Below are 25400 nucleotides of genomic sequence, written 5' to 3' on the forward strand. Positions count from 1 at the left end.
TACCAAGGAATTCCACCATATTTGTTATACATGGTACAGTATTCCCTCACTACTTCGCGGTCCACTTTTCACAGATTTGCTGTCTTGCGTTTTTTCAATAAACTCTAAAAGACTATTATAAATCATAAAAAATTACAATTTACAGCCTAAGGAAGGAAGGAAGGAGAAACCAAAGGGTGAGAAAAGGAGCCCAAGCAGCAACAGGATGAGAAGGAGGCGATTTATCCATACATGATAGATTGATTAAGACTTAAAATAGTGTATAAAATAATGTATAAATATTAAAATAGTGTCTCTACTTTGTGGATTTTCACTTATTGTGGATGGTCCTGGAACCTAACCCCTGCAATGAGTGAGGGAACTCTGTATTCAATATGCAATTCAATGCTATTTAGAAATGAGGAGATAGAAAGCTCATAATCTCTTAAATTTTAATAAGTTTTCAAAACAATGAAACAATCTCAATTAGGTACATATGGACTTTAATAATGTACTTACATGGTTTGGGCAAGTTACACTCTTAATCCTAGAGGAAGCAAATTTATTTTCAACAACAAACGTATCAAGAAAACCCTGTCATAGGTTCATCTTATGGTTGCAGTTGGTTGGAAACACAACAGCAGAAATTATTAATAAACAGAATCAAAGATGTTTAGAAAGGCCTCTTTATAAAAATGTGAAACTTGCCTGAATGAAGAAAATAAATAAAAGCAAGTAATGAGGGATGCAATGGGCAGGTGGAAGGATGCATATTATTTTAAAATCATATGAAAATGTTTTAAATACATTTGAAGGTCAGGCAGCTGCAAAGAATCTAAATTTTCTGTAGTCATAGATGCTTAAAATACTTAGTAAGATTTCATAATATTATTGTCATGATTATAGATGCTGTTGTCAAGAAAAAAATTATTAACAACAGGAGAGAGTACTTACTGTACTTACTAACCACCTTATTGTAAGGTGGTTAATAAAGAAGCTGCCATGGCTTAATTAGATCTATCAGGCTATCGACTAGACAAGAGAATCCTAAAGCTCAAGTTTTGAGAAGTTATTTATGATAATACTCTTCACTGTCATTGGCTTACAGTTAATAGGGCAGTGGGATGGCCATTAATAAGGAATCATTGTCAAGATGTTACTGGACAGGATTGTATAAAAGGTGCAGTTCCGCACTATAAAAGTTCAGTTGAATTAGTGTAGTTTGGTAGTAAGCAATTACAATTTTGTTTATCAAGAAGCTAACTGTTGTAGATCTACCTGTGATGTTTTAGAGAGGATTGCAGGATTTCCGAGGGCAAGAAGTGATGAAGATTTAAGTCAAGGAAATGCTTCTTTCTGTGAGAAAGCTGACTGTGAAAGTGCAGGCCTTCAAGGTCAGGATGAGCAGTTAGAGACATTAGATAAGGAAGAGTTGAGTGGGGAATTAAGTGATACCAAAGCACCTGGAGATACGGAAATCAACACAGGCCTTCGTTTACAGATCAGAAACACAGTAGACATCACAGGCCAGAGCGTTTGGGTGGGAAAGCTGGGGAGAGGTTTCAGGGAAGACGAAATGCTTTCATGGGCAGTTTTTAATTGGCAAGTTTTTTACTTCCAAGTTAATTCAGGCAACATAGCATTTGGAGGAAAAAGTTAGGCCTAAGTTCCTGGTCCATGTTCCACATTAAGCCTTTGGTTTTGGGATTCACGTATATTGGAAGTTTCTATGTTCCCGTGGTTCTATTCATGATCAAGTTTTTCTAAGAATACCTTTTGCTTGTGGACTTAAGCTATTCTTGTGATTTTTGGCTATTCCTGGATTGGATTACCTTTCAATCTGTTTGAGACATTTGGACTCCTGTTGGGATTATTGCTTATTGCTAAAACTTTTTTGGATATACTTCTCCTTTCTCAATTCCTGGATTTTTCCAATATTTTTGATATATTCTACAATAAACCATTTGCTTATATTCTGGACTCTTGGATGTTGCTGTGATCATAGGGGTTTGGCAAGCCTGGGGTGCAACAGTAACTGAAGCCAAAAACTGCAAGATATAAAGTCCCTGTAGGTAGTTCTTTGGGTAGATTCTTCTTAGAGTGACAACAGAAAGTAATTCATGTCAAGGTGCAGGAAGATACTAGAGATATGTGTCACGTTTGTATGAGTCTATTTTGGTCTTTGAATAACTAACTAAAAAATGACTTCAGAAAAAGCTTAAGTAGGCCTGGCAGGAAAAAAAAGAGCATCAGCTTGGAAAAGTTAAAGTGCCCATTGTGACTGACAGATGAAGGACTACATCACTGAATCCAGATGGTATCTATCTGAGACTTTTTGAAGAACTGAAATGTGAAAGTATTGATTTCTAACAAAGTATGTAGTTTGTCTCAGACACAATGTAGACATCTATACTTGAAAGGATGAAGATGGTCAATACAAAGCCAGTGTTTAAGAGATCAAGGAATAGGTTCCCATTGGTTTAATAATAATAATAATAATAATAATAATAATAATAATAATAATAATAATAAGGGACTCAGGGTAGTTTCCAACATATATGGAAAACATTCCGTTCCAATGGGTCTATTTTACTTCAGCAGTAGGATTCAGGCCACATATTTTATGAAAGACTAAAAGCATTGATTATGTTATATCCAAAACCACAATGTTAAAGGGGCTTAACTATGAATTAGTTTCATGAAAATCTAAATATTTCTCATTGCTTGTTCAGGTAAAATATGGAAAAATAAAAACACTGAATTGTCAAGGAAACAGGAAATAGCAAAAGTTTCATTTGCTTACCAGGCCTGGAAGTTTGAAGACTATTAAAAATTAGGACACTTGAAGTCATACAGGGGCTAGCCTGCTATCTTTCAAAACACAAACCATTAGCTTTAGTCTGGCAAAACAATAATGCTAACACAATTCTGGCACCATTAATGCCTCTTCTGAAAACAGACCCTCGGAATTAAAACAAATGTTTATTCTGTGCTTTGTAAGTTTTGGAACTAACCCATAAAATTGGCTTAAAATGGAGGAACAAAATATATTTACAAGTACAGTAGAGTCTCACTTATCCAACATTCACTTATCCAACATTCTGGATTATCCAACGCATTTTTGTAGTCAATGTTTTCAATACATCATGATATTTTGGTGCTAAATTTGTAAATACAGTAATTACTATGTAGCATTACTGTGTATTGTGTCAGAGTAATTGCAGCGCAGCAGTAGTTGGATGGAATCAGTGGAACGCAGAACGAAGAGACATCAGAGACGTTGGTAAAACTATATACAAAGTTTTTCTGTAAGCAGTAATAATCAAGACAAACAGACTTGCAGACAAACACAGGATTTGACACTCAGCAGACAGCACTCAACACAACTCAGAACTGAACTGAAATGAAGCAATCAGTAATGCACACACACTTGTGTCTGGACACTCCCCAGTTCCAGCCACACATCAAGGACATCACAGCTTCTCAGTAATTAACTCTTTCAAGACTATGTTACACTCTGGATGATGCAATCAGTATGCAATACAGGCAAGACACAAATTTCATTTAAACACTACCAATACACAAATCCCACATTAACATATTGAACTACTTTTTCTGTCAAATTTGTTGTATAACATGATGTTTTGGTTAATTTGTAAAATCATAACCTAATTTGATGTTTAATAGGCTTTTCCTTAATACCTCCTTATTATCCAACATATTCGCTTATCCAACGTTCTGCCGGCCCGTTTATGTTGGAGAAGTGAGATTCTACTGTAATGTGAGGACATACCAAAACATTCAGTTGAGTAAGAACCCGAACGTTAATTATACATTTGAGTCTTGAAAGCTGAATACTCATAAACTAACAAGGAAAATGTAGTTGTGTTCTACTATGCCCAAATGCCCAATTAAGGCACAAGACAATTTGATAAGCGAAGACCACAAAATATGGGATTTATACTATGGCACACAGATTTTATTCCTGTTCTGCTTCAATTGATTTTAAGAAAGAATTTTGTTGCAGTAAGATTTTAAAACACAACATACAGCTCCTCTGAGTTTTAGAAATACATGCTACACATCACATTTAATCAGTGATAATGGTTCATACTGTTCCCTACTGTGAAAAAAGTTGAAATTATCATGAGGAAAGAAACAGGAACTATATCACACAAATCACAATTTTAACTAGATCTTTACTAAACTAAGAATATTGTATAATACAATATCATGTCAGCATAGATTTCAAACCTAAAATAAAGTACCTGATTTGAAAAAAAAACTTGGAATTCAGTTTTTAAAATACTTGAAAATGTGCCCTAAATCATTATTCAAATATTTAAATGTTTAAGAAAATGTAACTATTTTAAAGATGACACAACTATGGCACAATTCAAGATGCATGAGGAATTTACTAATAATCTTTCTGAATTATGACATGAACCAAACTGATCTGCACTTCTGGAACTGATACACTAGTTGGACTTTTAACTATCCCCCTTCTTGTTTCTGTTACTGTGTATCTTCAGGTCATTTCAAATTGATGATGATGATAAGACAAACCTGTTTTGGGTTTTTCTTGGTCAAATTTGTTCAGAGCATTTGCCACCGCCTTCCAAAGCACCTTATCTGGATAACAGTTCCGGGTATCTACCTTCCTCCCAGTTTATATTCTACATTGTATGCCCTTTCTCTGACCCAGTTCATTTTTAAGAGCCTACCCAGTTTTTTATCCAAGTGTGTTTTACTGTAAATGTGATTTTAATATGTTTTATTGATTTGTTCTTTATATTTTTGTGCTTTTATACTGTCTGTATTTACCTGGGCCTGGCTCCATGTAAGCCGCCCCGAGTCCCTTTGGGGAGATGGAGGTGGGGTATAAAAATAAAGTTGTTATTATTATTATTATTATTATTATTATTATTATTATTATTATTATTATTTGAAACACAACAAGATGAGTCCACAGCAGACACTCTGCTGGCTGTTGTACTGGATCACATGCCGGACACTTCCCAAGTGTCTAGAGCTGTATGATGTATTGGCGAATAATGCATGCAGTAAGGTGGCCTTCTGCAGCTGGCAGATGGTAATTTTGTCAGTGCCAATTGTGTTCAAGTGGCAGGCCAAGGTCTTTAGCCCAGTATGCCAATCACCACTGGGACCACCTTGACTGGCTTGTGCCACAGTCTTTCCAATTCGATCTTTAAATTCTCATATCGTGCCAGCTTTTCTAGTTGTTTCTCCTCGATCCTGCTGTCCCCTGGGATTGCAACATCGACAATCCATACTTTGCTTTTTAACACGATCATGAGGTCAGGAGTATTGTGCTCCAAAACCCAGTCTGTCTGAATTTGGAAGTCCCAGAGTAGTTTGACATGTTCATTCTCTGTAACTTTTTCTGGCTTGTGATCCCACCAGTTCTTTGTCGCAGGCAGATGGTATTTGTGGCACAAGTTCCAATGAATCATCTGAGCAACAGTGTTTATTATTATTATTATTATTATTATTATTATTATTATTATTATTATTATTATTATTATTATTATTTCTCTGAAACTGGAAGTGTGTGACGTCTCTAAGGGTTTGCCCTAAATCAGATCACATGTCCTGGAATTCCACATGGCATCCAAGAAGTTACAGTCCTTAACATGGGATAAACTGGGGTTAACTGATTTAGCCCTGCATTAAAGAAAGTCATTCTGGGATACTATTTGTTTTCTGTAAATAGGTGCAGTGTAGCGTGAGAGTCTCCAAGATTTCCTGTGGATCTAATATAGCCACTCATCTTCCACAGTTGTCCACTTCTGCTCTATATTTTGATGAGTTGGAGGTGCCTATCCACTGAATAGGATAAAATAGACATATATGCAAACACATACATACATGCCTCACACTTGAAACAGGCCTTGGTAACAATAGCAACCAATTCAGGAAGACTGCATTTAGGGGTTTGAAGGCAATATTTTTGAGCTAGAAATAATTCACTCAAGATTTCCTTAGTGAAAAAGATCTGAAGCATTTTGTTTTGTTTTCCCCCCAAAAGTTTTTTTTTTATGTTGGACATTGACATGTTTTCTATAACCATGTTCTGCACAGAAAATAATATTTCTGTATAGAAATATTTATCTTCTGCACAGCAAATGCTGTTTCCTATATAGCTAATGCCATTTTCTTTGCAAAACAGCCATATGCAAATTCTGGGCAGAATAAGTCTCAAATTATGAATAGGCTTTGAAAACTGTGAATAGACTTTTTCACAGCAGGAAGATTATTGCCAAAATTACACATTAGCTCAAGAAAAAAAAAGTCAGTGAACAATTACATCCCTACACAGGAATATTGATTATATGTATCAAAAGGGTTCTGAACTTGACTGCCAAATTTTATTTTTCTCAAGTATTTAAGAAACAAGAGCATTGGGAATTACTGATTTATATCAGTCTTTTTGACAACCCCTCCTTTCAAGTAGCAGACACAGTCACTGCCTTTTATACCTTGAAGAACTACCGTCAAATAAACAAAGTATGATTTCTCATTGTGTTTATGGAGACATAACACAAAGGACTTTGTGCTACAATTTGAATGACATGAGCTATTACAATTTGCTATTCTGGGCACTCCTCTGTCTATCCTTTGCCAGGAGAAAATAACCATTAATAAAATTAGAGAGATAGAGAGACTTGCCTGTACTTATTTAGCAAATGCATACTAAAGTCTCTTATGCACCGTCATTGACATCCTTGACATTCAAGTCCATTACTGCTTTGTACAATACGCTATAGGTATACTAGCTGTAACACAGTTGATTTGACATTATGAAATAAAAATTGTCAGCTTTTTGAAAATGCTTATATAGTATTGTGGATGAAATTTTGTTTAGAAATGCATAAAAAATAACACCACACTACTAAAATTTCCCTTCCCGCTTCAGTTCAACAGAGGCCCCAAGGACAGCTTATAGTTTAAATAATGTAATAATGCAGCCGTCTTGAAACACCACAGTAGAAGCAATGAGCTACATGTACAAATTTGTTGAAGGCATGGGGCCTGTATTAGATGTATGTGGAACAGGAGGAAACAAGAAATTGGATTGATGTTTTTTAAGACTAACATTACATTATTAATTTTCATGAATTAATACATTTAAATTCTAAATGTATTGAGGAATCTTTTCAAAAGGCATGGCCAATTTGAAATGCAGGGGGCAGAACACTCTGTATCTATTGTTTACTCAAGAAGCACAACACGTCTTATTCAAGCACTGTTTTCCAAATCTGGCTAATTAGTAACACTGTGTAACAAACCACTTTCAGAACTAATTCATACAACCCAAACAACTATTGCTATTGTTTCACATAATCACATGGCAAAGTGGCCGTTCAATTGTTCCATCACATGAGGAGATGCATTTTCATCACATGGGGATCTTTCAGCTTACTGAATAACTTTGTCTGAGTACATGGCAAAACAATAAGATGGCTACTGAAAAACAAAGAAATCTGAATGAAATTCATAACTCCCAGAATCCTTGGATATATGAAATGACCCTAAACTCCCCAAACCTCTACATTTAAAACAGTCATATAAACAATCTGCTAATGTAGAGTCATAGAATAACAGAGCATTGGAAGATGGAACCAGTTCCAAGCAAATTGGAAATTGTAGATTAGGATGAAAGAAGAATGGGAATTGCAAGAAGTCCCTATGACATTTAAGAGAATACTTCTGGGCCAGAAGATTTGCCAGCTCCTATAATAGACAGTCTCAGTAATCAGTGTGAAAAAAGCACTTCCTAAACAAAAGGGAATTCATCATGTGATTTTGAAAATAACTCTGAAGCACATTAGATATCTTGGCAAAGAGAAAGTAAATATTGAGCAGTATAAAAACAATGCTAATTACTATTGTGTGTCAAATTATTTTTCCGTCATCCACCCATCCCTGTAAGACATAAACAAAAGAGTAATTTTTTAGTCAAGTTGTGGACTGAAATAGAAGAGAGGGAGGGAGAGACTGTTGTGTTTGGAGGTTATATGAATACCATGTTCTATGTTCATTTCGATCATTATATTTCTTATTCTGCAATTTTATTCTGGTTATTGGTTGTTTATTTTGTTCTAGCAACAGAAAGTTAAACTCATTCAACCAATCAAAACTTCTTTGTGGTTGTTGTATGTGTGCATCTCCAATTACCTGTTGGCTTATGGAGACCCCATAAATGCCATAGGGTTTTCTTGGGTAAGGGATATTAAGAAGTGATTTTATCAGTTCTTTTCTCTGAAATATAGCTTACAATACCTGTATTTTTGTTCTTAGTATGAACTAAAACCTTGATCACTAGAGGAAGAACATATGAAAATAATGTTCGTATAAAGTATGATTCATTCATAAGTGCCATTAGCTAAACGTCATACAAAAGTCTTCAGAATATGAAGGAGTTCTTCTAGATACAAGCAGGGCAACATTTACAGTATCTTTTAGGCAAGATGCCTAAAAGTTGGGTTCAGACAAGACAGCAATTAGCTCATGCAGTATAACTGTTGGTGCAACATTTATTATTTTATCATGCACCACTTATTAGACCATAAACAGTGGGGAACAAAACCTCAATAATTTTTATTGAAGACAGAAGTACAAGATAAAATATTACAAACTCATGGCTTATTAAATTATAAGTGTCTAGACCACAATTACCATTAATATTTTAACAATTAAATCGGCAGTGTATGTTGAATCTCTAAAAATGATGCACCATGTTTTTGTTATACTCAGTAGGCAATAGTTCCTTGCTCTGTGTGACTTAGGCGAAAGATAGGTGTGCCCATTAGAGAGAAGGCATCGGTGTCTGCAGACACATCTACACTGAGCATTTAAGTCAGTGTAGTTTTGGATCAGCCCTGCCATGGCTATATGCCGATGGGGCTGATCTGGGGTAACCTGACACAATGCCACCTTGATGTGACTTTGTCTTAGGTTACCCAAAGTTGGGGAAAAGTCTGAATACTGCTCCAGGATTTGAGCTTTCCCAAACTTAGGGACAATTAGTAAAGATGGGCCAGTTCTCAGCCAGAACCAGCCTCAACTGCCCTGACTGCCTTGGTGGCCCTGAGACACGAGATCACAGTTCGGCAGAGTGTCAAGCAAAACAGGGAGCACTGGGAAGGAAGGGGGGAGAGGATGGAAGTTGCCTCTTATCTCCTTCCCCTACCCCTCAGTGCTCTATCACTCTGTGTGATGTCAAAGCAAACAACAAGGAAAAGGCAGGTACCATATTACAGCCAGGGACCACTTCAACTTGTCAGAGGCACTGAACTATGTTTGGCCCTGTAGGGTTGTGGGCCTCTCTTGCCTCCATAGGAGCTGAGGACTGTGGGGACTCTTGTTGGGCCTGATCCAGCATACAGCATGCTGGATCAGGCCTAGATTCTGTCTCTTTGGGGCTGGGACCTCAGTAACATTTGTTGAGTTGCAGACTAACAGGTGTGCTCTTTCTGCATCCATACATAATTGTAGCCTCTTTAACATCTTTTCAGGAGCAAGTCCCATGCATTTCAATTTTACCAAATAGGAAATGTTACCAACATTTACACTCTGAGGAGAGAAATACACATCACACAACAGAAACAAAATACAGGGTGTTTGAAAAAGGACTCCCTATTCACCATTGAAATTCAATGGTGAATAGGGAGTTCTTTTTCAAATACCCTGTATTGCAATGTTAGCATTAGCCACAACTTAAGCCTGATATTTTCCATGTGTCTGTTGGTAAATTTCCAAGGCAATCCAGATAGATGCCAGATCCTTGAATGCTTAGCAGGATCAGGCTTCGATAGCACTTGGGAGGGAGACTACCAAAGAATACCAGATGCTGTATGCTGCATCTGTAGAAAAATATAAGAGAATGCCCAAAGTCTATTAATACTTTTATCAACATCGAAGCCCATTCCGCTAGGTTTCATTCCACGTTTCTGCATGGGTAGAAGCCATCTCAAGAGTGCTATTTCTGTAAAGTAGCATATGAGGAGTTCTGTTGCATGATTGTAGTTCTCACGCTGCTATGGTTACACTAGAACCATTTCTGATGGGCTACATCAGTGGTTCCCAAACTTATTTGGCCTACCACCCCCTTTCCAGAAAAAAAATATTACACAGCGCCCCCTGGAAAGGGGGGCATGGCTTAGAGGGGTGGACGTGGTTCCTGCTCAAGAGGGCAGGGCTGAGCCTCTCCTCTAGTCCAAGATGCAGGGCTGGGAGGGGGAGGGAGAGGTGGGCAGGGACACAAATGGGTGACCAGGACTGGGATGGGCGGAGTTATGAGCTCTGTGGCAGGGCACTTGCCAGGACACAGGGGGCGGGGTTAGAGGAGGGGGCAGGGCCTCTTCCCAAGTAAATGACGGGGCTGAACCTCTATACCTCAGCCCTGTGTTCTAACAAGCACCTCAGGGGAGGTATACAGAGGCTCAGTCCTGTCTTGAGCTCCTGGGAAGAGGCCCCGTCCCCGCCCCTAGCCCTGCCCCTAGCCCCGCCCTTTAGTCCTAAAAGGCCACTCAGGAGAGGTATACAGGCTCAGCTCTCTCTTGGGCTCTTGGAATGAGGCCTTGCCCCCTTCCCTAGCTGTGGGGCTCTGTGTCCCAACAAGTGCCTTAGGAGAGATATAGATTCTCAGCCCTGTCTCGGGCTCTTCGGAGGAAGCCACGCCCACTCCTCTAGCTCTGCCCCCTGTGTCCTAAAAGGCACCTCAGGGCTCAGCCCTGCCTCCGGCACTTGGGAAAAGGCCCCGCCCCTCCCCTGGCCCCACCCCCCAAATGCACCTGTGGCCATCACCAGCCCCTGGATCACTGCAGCACCCACCAGGGGGCAGTAGCGCCCACTTTGGGAATCACTGGGCTACACTGTGCTGAAAAATGGATCAAAGTGATGCTACTGGCTATGCTCACATGTTGCACAAGTATATATTCAGAAACTCAATTTGGAGAACAGATAAGCATCAACAAGATTCATATGCTTCCATTGTTGAACCTTTTGCTGAGCTCCCTGGGGTTGGAGACCTAAAAACAAGCCATAATTCCTTCTGTCTGTCCTTTTCCAGCCACAATAGGAAGCCAGGAAATGGTTTTTCTTCCTGGAACTTATTTTTAATTTAAAACAGCAGTAGTAATGGAAGAAGCCTAAACGTGGAAGAAAATATATTCAGCTAATAATGTAGACCACTATTTTATGCAAATTATTCTGCACCTAATGAGGCTCATATCATTAATAATTTACATATATTATTCAGAAATAACTTACTTAATATCTCCATATTCCTGGCCACAGTTTCAAAGGATAGACCTGTGTTATTATCCTCATATTGCAGATGTGTAAGATGGGACTGTTCAGATAATGGCTTGTGTAAAACTTTGCTGTGTGCTCATAAAATAGATGAAATTTGAACCGGGGGCTTTTTGCTTTACATCTCTGGCATTTAGCCATTAAACTTACATACCCACACTTACAGTATGTTAAAACCTAGCGTTTAAAGTGTCTGTGTTTTGATATTGTTTAAAACAAAATCCAGGGAGTTGCTTATGTATGATGTTCTGTTCCTCTGTATTTTTTTAATCTTCAAAGCTATTTTATCTTTGCTACCAAAAGTACTGAGGGGAAAAAGTATACCCCAGGGTTTAGCATACAAGTATCTTGCATTTTCTTGTTCAGTTTAAGTTATTCAGCCTTTGTAGCTTGGTATTCTAGAGGCATAACAATATCCATCACAATAGATACCCAGTTATGCCTCCCAGCTCAACTATTAAAGACATACATATAAAGAAGAAAAAATAAACATCTGATAACATGTTTCTGGAGACAACAAATGCTTCAGGCACATGGTGAGCCATTTCTAGAAATGCAAGTAGAATTATATGCCTGCCAGAATAAGTTACGCAGCAAGTAGTTACAAAGACATCACAGGAGAAAGAAACCAATCCCCCATTGATTCAAGGTTTTCTTTTAATACACACAACATGTCCAAAATTGCCCAAATTATTTTAAATAAGAAGGCAGGTAGATTTAATTTTCTACAAGTGGCACTTCTCTTCTACCATCATATGCCATTTCTCTTCTTATATAAACTACATTGGCATTATAATTTCTCAGTGTCTCGTAATAGTCAGATTAACATATCTGCATTGTTGGACAGATCAGGGAAGGAAGGCTCAGACCTACTAAATTCCAAATAAAACAATCCCCAGGGGTCTTAATCAGATACCCTTTCCAATCCTTGATACGCAGGATTCTTTAACTGATTCCAAACTAAGTTTGAAGTTTTAACCAATAAAATGGGCCTTCTATACATGGATTAAACTTGATTTCTTTGGTATGGCATCTGTTTGCAACAGAAAATGCCTCTTTAGGTGATGGTGATTTAAAATGATCCTTCACCCCACATCCTAGTGTACTTGGCACATTGTTAAGGAGAGTCGGGATCCAAGTTCTATTTCTCCTTTTTTTAAAAGCTCTTTCTCACTGGGATCTGGAAAACTAGAAGTAAGAGGTTTAGAAGCTCATGGGAAAAGCTTCAGAGTGGATGGGGGTCAATGAAAAATTTGGAGAGACAGCAGCAGAGCGCGAAAGATGGAAAGAATGCAAAGGTCATTCAGGGGTGGTTAGATGAAGGAAAGCTGAAAGGGCAAGTAAAGGGAAAGGAAATGTTAGTGTGGCTTAGCAGCTGATGATGGGGAAAAGACTAGAAAATGAATGTTTTGGAGTAAATTTAATAGGAATGGTTTTGAATAATTCATGTGTCATGAACAAATTCTGTAATTATCTTCCTTCCAATTGGAGTAAATTAATTAAATGTAAAAGATTTTAAAAAGATGATTTGAAGAAATTACTTCTGTGATACGTGGCTGATATGTTCTATCATGAAAGTTAAACATATGCTTTACAGCAGGGGTCCTCAAACTTTTTAAGCCGAGGGCCGGTCCACAATCCTTCAGACTGTTGAGGGGCCGGATTATCATTTGAAAAAAAAAATACAAACAAATTCTGATGCACACTACACATGTCTTATTTGTAGTGCAAAAACAACAACAACAACGAAAGAACTATACAATATTTAAAAATAAAAATAATTTTAACCAACATAAATTTATCAGAATTTCAATGGGAAGTGTGCTCCTACTTCTGGCCAATGAAATAGTCAAGTTAATTAGGGTTGTTGTTGTTGTTGTTGTTGTGTGCCTTCAAGTCATTTCAGACTTTGGGTGAGCCTAAGTCTAAAATGTATTTATTTATTATTTATTTATTTACTGCATTTATTTACTACATTTGTATCACACCCTTCTCACCCCAAAGGGGACTCAGAGTGGCTTACAAATTATATGTACACACAATATATTATATTATTAGCATAGCACAATATTAGCATGATATATTACTTTATTGAACTATACCACTATACTGTAATATTATTAGTAATATTATATGTAATATATAATATATAATTAATATTATTATATGGTATTATTATTAGTGTTATATTGTATTACATTATAATATTTTTATCAATATTATATGTAAATACAATGTATTATATTATAAAACTGAGGGCGGGGGCCAGGTAAATGACCTCGGAGGGCCGCATCCGGCCCCCGGGCCTTAGTTTGGGGACCCCTGCTTTACAGTCTACACATCCAACTTTATCTAATATTCTGTTTCTTGTGCAAGCTGCCTCATTGAGTTTCCTCCTCCTTTTCCCTCTACAGTATGCATATTTTGAATATATGGGGTAAATATGTGATCTGATGTCTGGACCTCAAAACTAGACTGTTTTATAATCACACTCTTTGATCTAGTATTTTGTGTCAGCATGTGGCAGTCATTTTGTTACTAGTTTGACCAACATAGCAGTCATGTTTTTGGTACTGCCCTCAGTAATTTCTGGTGAGACAAAAACATTTTCAAACATTTGCGCTGCCTCTGATTTTTCCATTTTACAATATGAGAACCAGGTGTGATCATATAATAACTTTATTTTTGAAAAGTATCAACACAGGTTGAACTTCCCTTATCCAGAATTCCAAAATTCAAATACAGTAGAGTCTCACTTATCGAAGCTAAACAGGCCGGCAGAAGCTTGGATAAGCGAATATCTTGGATAATAAGGAGGGATTAAGGACAAGCCTATTAAACATCAAATTAGGTTATGATTTTACAAATTAAGCACCAAAAGTTCATGTTATACAACAAATTTGACAGAAAAAGTAGTTCAATACGCAGTAATGTTATGTTGTAATTACTGTATTTACGAATTTAGCAACAAAATATCACGATATATTGAAAACATTGACGACAAAAATGGCTTGGATTATCCAGAGGCTTGGATAAGCGAGGCTTGCATTAGTGAGACTCTACTGTAGTTTCAAAATCTAAAATTGCAACATGGGTGGCAGAGAGAGTGACACCTTTGCTTTTTGGTGGTTCAATTTGCACAAACTTTGTTTCATTCACTAAACTATTAAAATATTGTGCATAAAATTAACTTTATACATTAAACATGGTGTATATAAAACATAATTTAGATGGTTAGGCTTGGGTTACATCTCCAAGATATTTTTTACATTTTATAAGAACTCCTCCGCTCTTTCCCTGACCTTGTGGATCAGATATTGGGCAAATGGTTGGTGCTCTAAGATTTAAAGTGATATTGCAACAAATGGGACCAAGTTAAAGTCACTGTCTCAATTTCCTTATTTTTCAATAAGCTATTGACTGGGCCATCCTTTCCCATATTCTAATGGTGCAGCTTGTTAAAAGTGCTGAGCTGCTGAACTTGTGGACCAAAAGGTCGCAGGTTTGAATCCGGGGAGCGGAGTGAGCACCCACTGTTAGCCCCAGCTTCTGCCAACCTAGCAGTTTGAAAACATGCAAATGTGAGTAGATCAATAGGCATCGCTCCGGTGGGAAGGTAATGGCGCTCCATGCACATGACCTTGGAGGTGTCTACAGAGAACGCCGGCTCTTTGGCTTAGAAATGGAAATGAGCACCAATCCCCAGAGTAGGACACAACTGGACTTAATGTCAGGGGAAAACCTTTACCTTTACTCTAATGATCAATTAATTTGATTATTATAGTATATGACTACCACAACATCATTTCTGGGGGGATTTTAATTACATGGAGCCCTTCCTAAGACTGTTCTTAGGTCAAGATATGGAATACAACTGCACTATTTTAACAGTGGAGCAGATCACACTTCATCAGTGGACAAAATCAAAAAGAGCAAGCTGATCAAGAAATTCTAGGCAATGAAATAAAAAATATTTCTCAGAAGGGCTGTGCTGATAATGTATTTCATCCTAAGAGGTGGGAGCACAACACTGAGACAACACTTTCATACACGTTTGCACAAGGATTCAACTTGACATTTTGTATCTGCTTGACTCAACATTTAATAAAAGTGCATTATCAGAGACTGAGCTATGTCATGGGTCCTTACCAATGTTCAGGACCCCCCAACGCTGGAAGAATTCTGTTATCTTGGACTTTACACCTGGAAAAATACAGACAAGACAAGGAAAAAAACTGGAGGGAATGAAGTCAACAAGGGCTTACATATGAGTCTACAAGAAATACTGGAATACAACAGCCTGAAATCAGGCTTGAAACATACACAAACAAAAAGTAGCCATTACATAGGTCTCTTATCAGACTTCCACTAAGGGAAGTGGAAAGGTTAAGCACTCTACTCATGTATGAAAAATGAGATTAGCTTCCTTCCCACTTTGACTTTCATAACATATATTTCAAATAGGTTTTCCAAATGCAAGCATGAAACTCTGCCCATTTATATAGCTTGTAAAGCATTGTACAGTTGCATAAATAATAGAATATGCCAGTGGAAGGTGAAAATAGAATCTGTATTTTGGGGGAGAAAACATTTTAAAATATGCACAACCATAATTAATGCTTACAGAAAAATGAATTATGATTAGAGAAATTATTGTGGCCATACTTGGGACTAATTATTCTAATTCCTGAGTTTTTCCCCATCTGCTGTAATTAAAGATTAAGGAATTTAAAGGTGCTTTGGAACACAGATACAGAAAGAAGGAGGGCTGGGATTTATATTCCGACACATTTCAGTGAAATCAATAGGGAAAATTCATTGTGATGTACTGAATCCCAGTTCTGTGAAAGAAAACATGAAATATAACAATAAATAACTAAATATAAAATTGTATCTTGCCAATTAGAGTAGAAGGGTATCTGTAAGCAAAACTTTATGTCTATGGAAATCTGTGGCTTTTTTCTCCCTCCCAGAATTCTACCTACAACTAGATACAACATCTCTCAAATAAACAATAAATGTCATTTGTTAGGTTAATTAAGAGAAGCTTCTTCAATCCCAGAGTAAGAAATTTCAGATAAGGTCATTTGATTCCAGTATATCGCCTCTGCTTTTCTTTAAATTAAAACAGCGCCTCTTCACTATTGTGGCCAGTGATTCTGGCAATGAAATAAGGCAGCTGCGAATAACCTATACAGGCAATCCCTTAGTACAAACATCCAACTTACATATGACTCCCAGTTACAAATGGGGGGCAGACAACAGGAAGGAAAAGGAGGGGAAATCCACTCCTGTAAGAGTGATCATGGCAAAAAGATGTCTCCACTGAAGCTTTATCACCAATTCTTGTTTCCACAGCAACCCAATTTTTTCAAAATCCAATCGTCACAGGGATGGAAGGTAAGGTGAAACCTTCCAAACAGGAGCACAGGCAGCAAAACAAATGTTAACCTTTCCCTATGCTATCCAAAACCAAAAAATAATGGCTAGAGTTACACTTTAAAAAATGTACCTGTTCCAACTTACATATAAATTCAACTTAAGAACAAACCAACAGAACCTATCTTGTTCATAACCCAGACACATATAGATCACCCTCATGTATAAGTTGTGGGTAGGTTTTGCGGGGCAAAATTATGGATTTTGATATGGCCCATGAATAAGTTGCGTGTCAATCCACAGGACCACCCACCCCTGGCCACAGCCAATGTTTTCCTGCCCATGCATTCAAAAAGGCCTTTCACCACACAGAGAAGGGAATGGTTCTTTGTTTGATAAAAGTTAATGCAAAGTGTTATTCTATTCTCTTGGTGCTCTTTTGAGAGGAAGCACCAAGAGCCGCTGCCATTTTCCCACCCCAACATTTTAAAAGGCCAGAAGCAGCACTGTAGCATAGTGACTAAAGTGAGTCAATGCTTCTTTTAGGTTCTCCCAGCACTAACTAAACTCTCACCTTTTGCCACTCTATTCATAGAAGGTGATGGGTCCTTTTTTGATAAGAGAATGTACTTACAATGACCCATAGATAAGTCGACCGATATTTTTGAAGACATTTTCTAGACTGATACATGACTATATACAGTAAATTGCTTTATAATGCCCCTACCAAAGAAACATGTCATGCTGATTCTATAAGAACAACTTCAACATCTTACATAACTTCCTGGTTTTTTTCCCCTCTTTCTTCTTTTCTCTTTCTTCCGTCTCTCTTTCTCCTACTATCTATACTTCTTTTTAAACACACATATATGAAAAATACTCTACATATGTGTCTTTAATAATTTTTTTTAAAAAGATCTTACATACTGTGCACCAAATAAGAGAAAATAATTTTTAAGAGCCATCAAATTGATGCAACCAAAAATAACACAGAATTACTTTCACAAATATATAGGACATAATTCAAGCAAAATTAAGTGATTCCAGATCTCTCTTATTTAAGTGGGGCAGATTGCAATATATATATATGGATCTTGATGGGGGAGGGTTAAATATGTCTATCAGTTATGCTTAATCCAAACTATAAACTAAATTCCTTTAAAAAGGTAATAGATTGAAAGACATAAAATTATGGTTTTCAAAAATATGAACATTTGAATTATACGTTTAAAAACAGAGTACAGCCTGAAGCGATAAGAACCTGTCCTCTACAGTGTGAGAACGATATTTGTGGTTTGTAATCTATAGATTAAACAGGGAGACGATGACAGAATTCAGCACTGTATGCTAGAAGGTTTGTAGTGTTATTTGTAATGTGTATATTCAGGCTTGTCTCTCATCTTCATCTCAGGTCAAAGCATTTTTAAAACAAAAGTGTTTCAGATACCCACAAAGCTTGTTTTCGAAACGATAAAAGGGCCAAACAAAAAGGTATGTGTGTAACAACAGCTTTATCCTTATACTGTCAGCTGTTTTAAAAATATCATATGTTGGTTCCAAAAATCTACTTCTCAATTACAGCTCAATAGAAAATAAATTTTCATCAAAATATGTACAGACAAAACTGCTCACAAATAATACACCCACAAATTATACTGCAAAGTCCATAGACAGAACATTCATGTACAATTTTACTTTCAGAACCATGCACTTACAGAAATTCTACAAACAGTTATGGCACAACCAGGACATCTATTGATCAATACACACCCTTTCAAATATCCAGACAAATGAAATAGTACATTTCTATTGCCATATCTAACACCACTTTCTTTTTTGAACCCTTTTTTATTTCATCTTCTATTTGTCTGCATTTTTTCCTTGTCCCTGCACACAAGTTATTGAACAATTACATTCAGGATTTTTATTCTTCCATCACTTTTTTTCTTACAGAAGGACCATCAAAATGGTAAAAGGTTTGACCAAGCGCTATGAGGAGGAGCTTAGGAAGGTGAGTATGGTCAGTTTGGAGAAGAGACGGTTAAGAGGGGATATGATACCATGTTTAAATATTTGAAAAGATGTCATATTGAGGAGGTAATAAGCTTGTTTTCTGCTTCTACAGATTCAAAAGTACAGGAAATGACTTCATTGAAACATTGCCGCTTCAAGGCCAGGCTGATTCCTGCCTGGGGGAAACCTATGTTGGGAAGTGTTAGCTGGCCCTGATTGTTTCATGTCTGGAATTCCCCCATTTTCAGAGTGTTATTCTTTATTTACTGTCCTGATTTTAGAGGTTTTTTTTAATGCTGGTAGCCAGATTTTGTTCATTTACATGGTTTCCTCCTTTCTGTTGAAAGTGTCCACATAATTGGCAGGAATCAGCCAGGCCTTAAAACTGCAAGGCTTTTCAATGCTAATAAAGGTGATCAATTGCAACATTCACAGTTGACTCCAACAGACAGGAGTTCTTTCTCCCACCCTGGAACCTTGTACGATGGATGGGAGTTTTTTAAAAGTGAAATACTCAAGGCGCAAATGCAAACAGTGCCGGACAGTTGCATTTAATGAACTTAACTGAACCGCCCTACCTCATACATCATCAAATCCCCTGTTGACTAAAACTTTGCCCTGTGAACTAATCACTTGATTAACAACTGAGCACTGAAGCACTTTAAATCATTATTATTGTTGCTGCTGCAATTAACATCTATTGTGATTAGGACTATACCATCATTTGAAGGCTTTAGTTAAGGGTTGGGGCTGGTGGGAGGGCGGGAAGGGTGTTAATGGACTATGCCAATGCACTTGAGCACTTATGGACATTGCGGCATAATTAATATTCTTCTGCACTTTGACTATAAGCCATTACTACCTCTGACCCCAATGAAATCCCCTTTTACCCCAAGGATGAATTAGCTCCCCACTTTAGCACGTGTCACTTTATAACCTTTAAGGTGAGAAGGGAGGGAGTCCCAGAACACATTATATATAGAACTTGGGTAACTCCCAAAGTGGGGGAGAGGAGAGAACTATCTTTATCTTTAAAGGGGAGAGAGCAGGTAGCAATAAAATAGATCACTGCTTAGGCTAATAGCTAGTGTTACCGCAATGACAGACCATGTAAGGGGGTGGTGGTCAACCAATGGCTGGGGGGCCCCCATCGAAGTAATCCAGGGGAGGGGGAGATACGGGAAAGGGAGGCATAAACCAATTCGGCCTAGGGAAAGAAGGAGAGTGCTTGTAGATTTAAAACGGCCTCCTGATATAGTAAATTTGGGTGCCCAGGTTGGCGGTCCCTCCAGTTTGAGGGTGGTGATGTTGAACGCCAGGTCTGTCAACGGAAAAGCAGCGATCATCCAGGATCTTATCCTGGATGAGCGGGCAGACCTGGCGTGCATAACGGAGACCTGGTTAGACGAGGCTGGGGGGGCCAATCTCACCCAGCTTTGTCCACCAGGCTATACCGTGCTGCACCAACCAAGATCTGGAGGAAGGGGAGGAGGGGTTGCAGTGGTCTACAAGGAGTCCATCCCCCTGATCAGGTGCCCCATCCCGCAGTCAACCTTGTTTGAATGTGCTCATCTGAGGGTAGGGGGCCGGGACAGTCTAGGGATTCTGTTAGTGTACCGACCACCCCGCTGCACTACAGTCTCCCTGCCTGAGCTAGCTGGGGTGGTCTCGGGCCTGGCGTTGGAGTCCCAACGGCTCATTGTGCTGGAGGACTTCAATGTCCATGCCGAGACCACTCTTTCCGGGGCGGCTCAGGACTTCATGGCCGCCATGGCAACCATGGGGCTGTCCCAATTAGTATCTGGCCCTACCCACAGAGCGGGGCACACACTTGACTTAGTTTTCTGCCAGGGATGGGAGGAAGGTGGTGGTGTGGAGGAGCTCACCATCGCTCCGTTGCGATGGACCGACCATCACCTGGTCAGGTTTAGACTTACTGCGCCCCCAACCTCCGCAGGGGTGGAGGACCTACAAAAATGGTCCGCCCCAGGAAGCTTATGGATCCGGATGGATTCCTGACGGCTCTTGGGGAGTTTCCTGCCACCTTGGCTGGTGATTCTGTCGATGCTCTGGTCGCCCTCTGGAACAAGGAGGCGACTAGGGCAATAGACACAATTGCTCCGGAACGTCCCCTCTCGAGTACCCGAGCTAAACCATCTCCTTGGTTCACTGAGGAGCTGGCAGTGATGAAGCGAAAGAAGAGGGAACTAGAGGCCGTGTGGCGCTCTGAGCCGAGCGAGTCAAACCAAACATGGCTATGTTCCTATCTTAGGACATATGCCGTGGCAATAGACGCTGCAAAGAATTCTTTCTTTGCAGCTAATATTGCGTCCGCAAAGAACCGTCCGGCGGAGCTGTTCCGAGTTGTCAGAGGTTTGTTATATCCCGTCTCCCAAGACGGGATCCCTGACAACTCGGCAGCCCGCTGTGAAGCATTTGCTCGGTTCTTTGCGGACAAAGTTGCTTTGATCCGCTCTGGCTTTGACACCATATTAACGGCAGCTTCCAAGGATGTAACACGAGCACCTGCTTGTCCTATTTTGATGGATTCTTTTCAATTGGTTGAGCTCGAGGATGTGGACAAGGTGCTTGGAGAGGTAAGGGCTACCACATGCATCCTAGACCCCTGCCCATCCTGGCTAGTGAGAGAAGCCAGAGGGGGATTGGCCGAGTGGGTGAAGGTGGTGGTGAATGCCTCCCTTCGGGAAGGCATTTTTCCAGCGAGCCTCAAATTGGCTGTGATCAAATCGCTGTTGAAGAAGCCATCACTGGACCCCACTCAATTGGAGAACTTTCGGCCTATTTCCAATCTCCCCTTTTTGGGCAAGGTCCTGGAACATGTGGTGGCTGCACAACTCCAGGCATTCTTGGTTGACACTGATTTTCTAGATCCGGCGCAGTCTGGTTTCAGGCCGGGGCATGGTACCGAGACAGCCTTGGTCGCCTTAGTCGATGATCTACGCCGGGAACTGGACAAGGGGAGTGTGTCCCTGCTGGTTCTGCTGGACCTCTCAGCGGCCTTCGATACCGTCGATCACGGTATCCTTCTGGGGCGCCTTGCCGGGATGGGTCTCGGAGGTACTGTTTTGCAGTGGCTCCGGTCCTTCCTGGAGGGTCGTTCCCAGATGGTGTCATTGGGGGACACCTGCTCGACCCCACAACCATTGTCTTGTGGGGTCCCGCAGGGGTCAGTACTGTCCCCCATGTTGTTCAACATATACATGAAGCCGTGGGAGAGATCATCCGGAGTTTCGGGGTGAGGTGTCATCTGTATGCAGATGATGTCCAGCTCTGTCACTCCTTCCCACCTGTCACTAAGGAGGCTGTTCAGGTCCTGAACCGGTGTCTGGCCGCTGTGTCGGACTGGATGAGGGCCAACAAATTGAAATTGAATCCAGACAAGACAGAGGTCCTCCTGGTCAGTCGGAAGGCTGAACAGGGAATAGGGTTACAGCCTGTGCTGGATGGGGTCGCACTCCCCCTGAAGACACAGGTTCGCAGTCTGGGGGTCCTCCTGGACTCATCGCTGAGCCTGGAGCCCCAGGTCTCGACGGTGGCCAGGGGAGCCTTCGCACAACTAAGACTTGTGCGCCAGCTGCGCCCGTTCCTTGGGAGGTCTGACTTGGCCACGGTGGTCCATGCTCTGGTTACAGCTCGTTTGGATTATTGCAACGCTCTCTACATGGGGTTGCCTTTGAAGACGGCCCGGAAGCTCCAACTAGTACAACGGGTGGCAGCCAGATTAATAACTGGGGCGGCATACAGGGAGCGTACCACCCCCCTGCTAAGCCAGCTCCACTGGCTGCCGATATGCTACCGAGCCCAATTCAAAGTGCTGGTCTTGACCTATAAAGCCCTAAACGGTTCTGGCCCAATTTACTTATCCGAACGTATCTCCTCATATGAGCCAGCTAGATCCCTAAGATCATCTGGAGAGGCCCTGCTCTTGGTCCCACCTGCCTTGCAGGCGCGGCTGGTGGGAACGAGGGACAGGGCCTTCTCGGTGGTGGCTTCCCGGTTGTGGAACACCCTCCCCACAAATATCCGACAAGCCCCAACTCTTCTGGGTTTCAGAAAGGCTGTGAAAACATGGCTGTGTGCACAAGCTTTTAACGAGTAATATGATAACGTCGACATGGTCCGATTGAAGGCTGAAGCATGAGGTTTTTAGACAAATGGAGCTAATTTACATATGTTTTAATTTTTATAATGTATTTTAATGATGTATTTTTATAGTTTTAATTGATTGTGTGTACTGTTTTTTTTTTATTGTTGTGTTCTTGGCATTGAATGTTGCCAACTGTGTAAGCCGCCCTGATTCCTCCCGGGTGAGAAGGGCGGGGTATAAATTCTGGAAATAAATAAATAACTAAATAAACAAAGAAAAAAATATGGCACGTGTGAAGAAGCCAGAATGGATGTCCAAAGAACTTCTAACCGGGCTAAGATTCAAAAGAGACATGCACAAGAAGTGGAAAAGGGGGGAAATCACCAAAGAAGAATTCAAACGTATAACCAACTCCTGTAGGGAAAAGGTTCGCAAGGCTAAAGCGCAAAATGAGCTCAGGCTTGCCAGGGACATTAAAAACAACAAAAAAAGCTTTTTTGCTTACGTTGGTAGAAAAAGGAAGAAAAAAGAGGCGATAGGGCCTCTGCGAGGAGAAGATGGGGTGATGGCGACAGGGAACAGGGAAAAGGCAGAACTGCTTAATGCCTTCTTTGCCTCGGTCTTCTCACAAAAAGAAAGCCATCTTCAACCTCAGCAACATGAAATGGACGAAGGATTTGGAGAAATCCAACCCCAAATAGGGAAACAAGTTGTCCAGGAACACCTGGCCACTCTAAACGAATTCAAGTCCCCAGGGCCAGATCAACTACATCCAAGAGTACTGAAGGAACTAGCGGAAGTTATTTCAGAACCACTGGCAATCATATTTGAGAGTTTTTGGAGAACGGGAGAAGTCCCAGCAGATTGGAGGATGGCAAATGTGGTCCCTATCTTCAAGAAGGGAAAAAAGAACGACCCAAACAATTACCGTCTGGTCAGCCTCACATCGATACCAGGCAAAATTCTGGAAAAGATCATTAAGGAAGTGGTCTGCAAACACTTAGAAACAAATGCAGTCATTAATGTGTTGTCGAAGGCTTTCATGGCCGGGATCACAGGGTTGTTGTATGTGTTTCGGGCTGTGTGGCCATGTTCCAGAAGCATTCTCTCCTTTGACGTTTCGCCCACATCTATGGCAGGCATCCTCAGAGGTTGTGAGGTATGGAGAAAACTAAGCAAAGAGGTTAATATATATCTGTGGAAACTCTAGGGTGAGAGAGGTCAGTGTGAATGTTGTGTAGTTAATCACTTTAATTAGCATTGAAAAGCTTATCTGCTGTCTTCTTCCTGCCTCTGGGGCATCCTTTGTTTAGAGTCGTTAACTGCCCTTGGTTGATTCATGTCTGGAAATCCTCTGTTTTCAGAGTATTGCTTTTTATTTACTGTTCTGATTTTTGAGTTTTTTAATACTGATAGCCAGATTTTGTTCATTTTCATGGTTTCAAATGCAGTCATTGCTAATAGTCAACACGGATTTACCAAAAACAAGTCATGCCTGACTAATCTGATCTCTTTTTTCGACAGAGTTACTAGTTGGGTCGATACAGGGAATGCCATGGATGTAGCGTACCTGGATTTCAGTAAGGCCTTCGACAAAGTCCCTCACAACCTTCTGGCTAACAAACTAATAAAATGTGGGCTAGACAAAACTACAGTTAGGTGGATCTGTAATTGGCTAAGCAAACGAACCCAAAGGGTGCTCACCAATGCGTCGTCTTCATCTTGGAAAGAAGTCACGAGTGGAGTGCCGCAGGGTTCTGTCCTGGGCCCGGTTCTGTTCAACATCTTTATTAATGACTTAGACGAAGGGTTAGAAGGCACGATCATCAAGTTTGCAGACGACACTCCAGAAGAAAGGAGCAGAATTCAAAACGATCTTGACAGACTAGAGAGATGGGCCGAAACTAACAAAATGAAGTTCAACAGGGACAAATGCAAGATACTTCACTTCGGCAGAAAAAAATGGAATGCAAAGATACAGAATGGGGGACACCTGGCTAGACAGCAGTACATGTGAAAAAGATCTTGGAGTCCTTGTGGACAACAAGTTAAACATGAGCCAGCAATGTGATGCGGCTGCTAAGAAAGCCAACGGGATTCTGGCCTGCATCAATAGGGGAATAGCGTCTAGATCCAGGGAAGTCATGCTCCCCCTCTACTCTGCCTTGGTCAGACCACACATGGAATACTGCATCCAATTCTGGGCACCACAGTTGAAGGGAGATGTTGACAAGCTGGAAAGCGTCCAGAGGAGGGCAACTAAAATGATCAAAGGTCTGGAGAACAAGCCCTATGAGGAGAGGCTTAAAGAACTGGGCATGTTTAGCCTGCAGAAGAGAAGGCTGAGAGGAGACATCATAGCCATGTACAAATACGTGAGGGGAAGTCATAGGGAGGAGGGAGCAAGCTTATTTTCTGCTGCCCTGCAGACTAGGACGCGGAACAATGGCTTCAAACTACAGGAAAGGAGATTCTACCTGAACATCAGGAAGAACTTCCTCACTGTGAGGGCTGTTCGGCAGTGGAACTCTCTCCCCTGGACTGTGGTGGAGGCTCCTTCTTTGGAGGCTTTTAAACAGAGGCT

At 40.2% G+C, this 25400-nt stretch overlaps 1 protein-coding gene across 19 annotated transcripts in view; it reads right to left on the minus strand.

Moving 5' to 3' along the window:
• Nucleotides 1-25400, minus strand: part of magi2 (membrane associated guanylate kinase, WW and PDZ domain containing 2) — a 929612-nt gene that overhangs the window by 832674 nt on the left and 71538 nt on the right. For 14 of the 19 annotated variants that reach the window (XM_062983516.1, XM_062983514.1, XM_062983518.1 and 11 more), the window contains exon 2: nt 15466-15519. The exons of the other annotated variants lie outside the window; for them this stretch is intronic. In XM_062983516.1, the coding sequence (XP_062839586.1) occupies nt 15466-15519 (54 nt within the window). The remainder of the gene's footprint in view (nt 1-15465; nt 15520-25400) is intronic. 19 annotated transcript variants of the gene reach the window in all.

The sequence above is a fragment of the Anolis carolinensis genome, chromosome 5 (assembly GCF_035594765.1).
Source record: "Anolis carolinensis isolate JA03-04 chromosome 5, rAnoCar3.1.pri, whole genome shotgun sequence".
Taxonomy (NCBI): domain Eukaryota; kingdom Metazoa; phylum Chordata; class Lepidosauria; order Squamata; family Dactyloidae; genus Anolis; species Anolis carolinensis.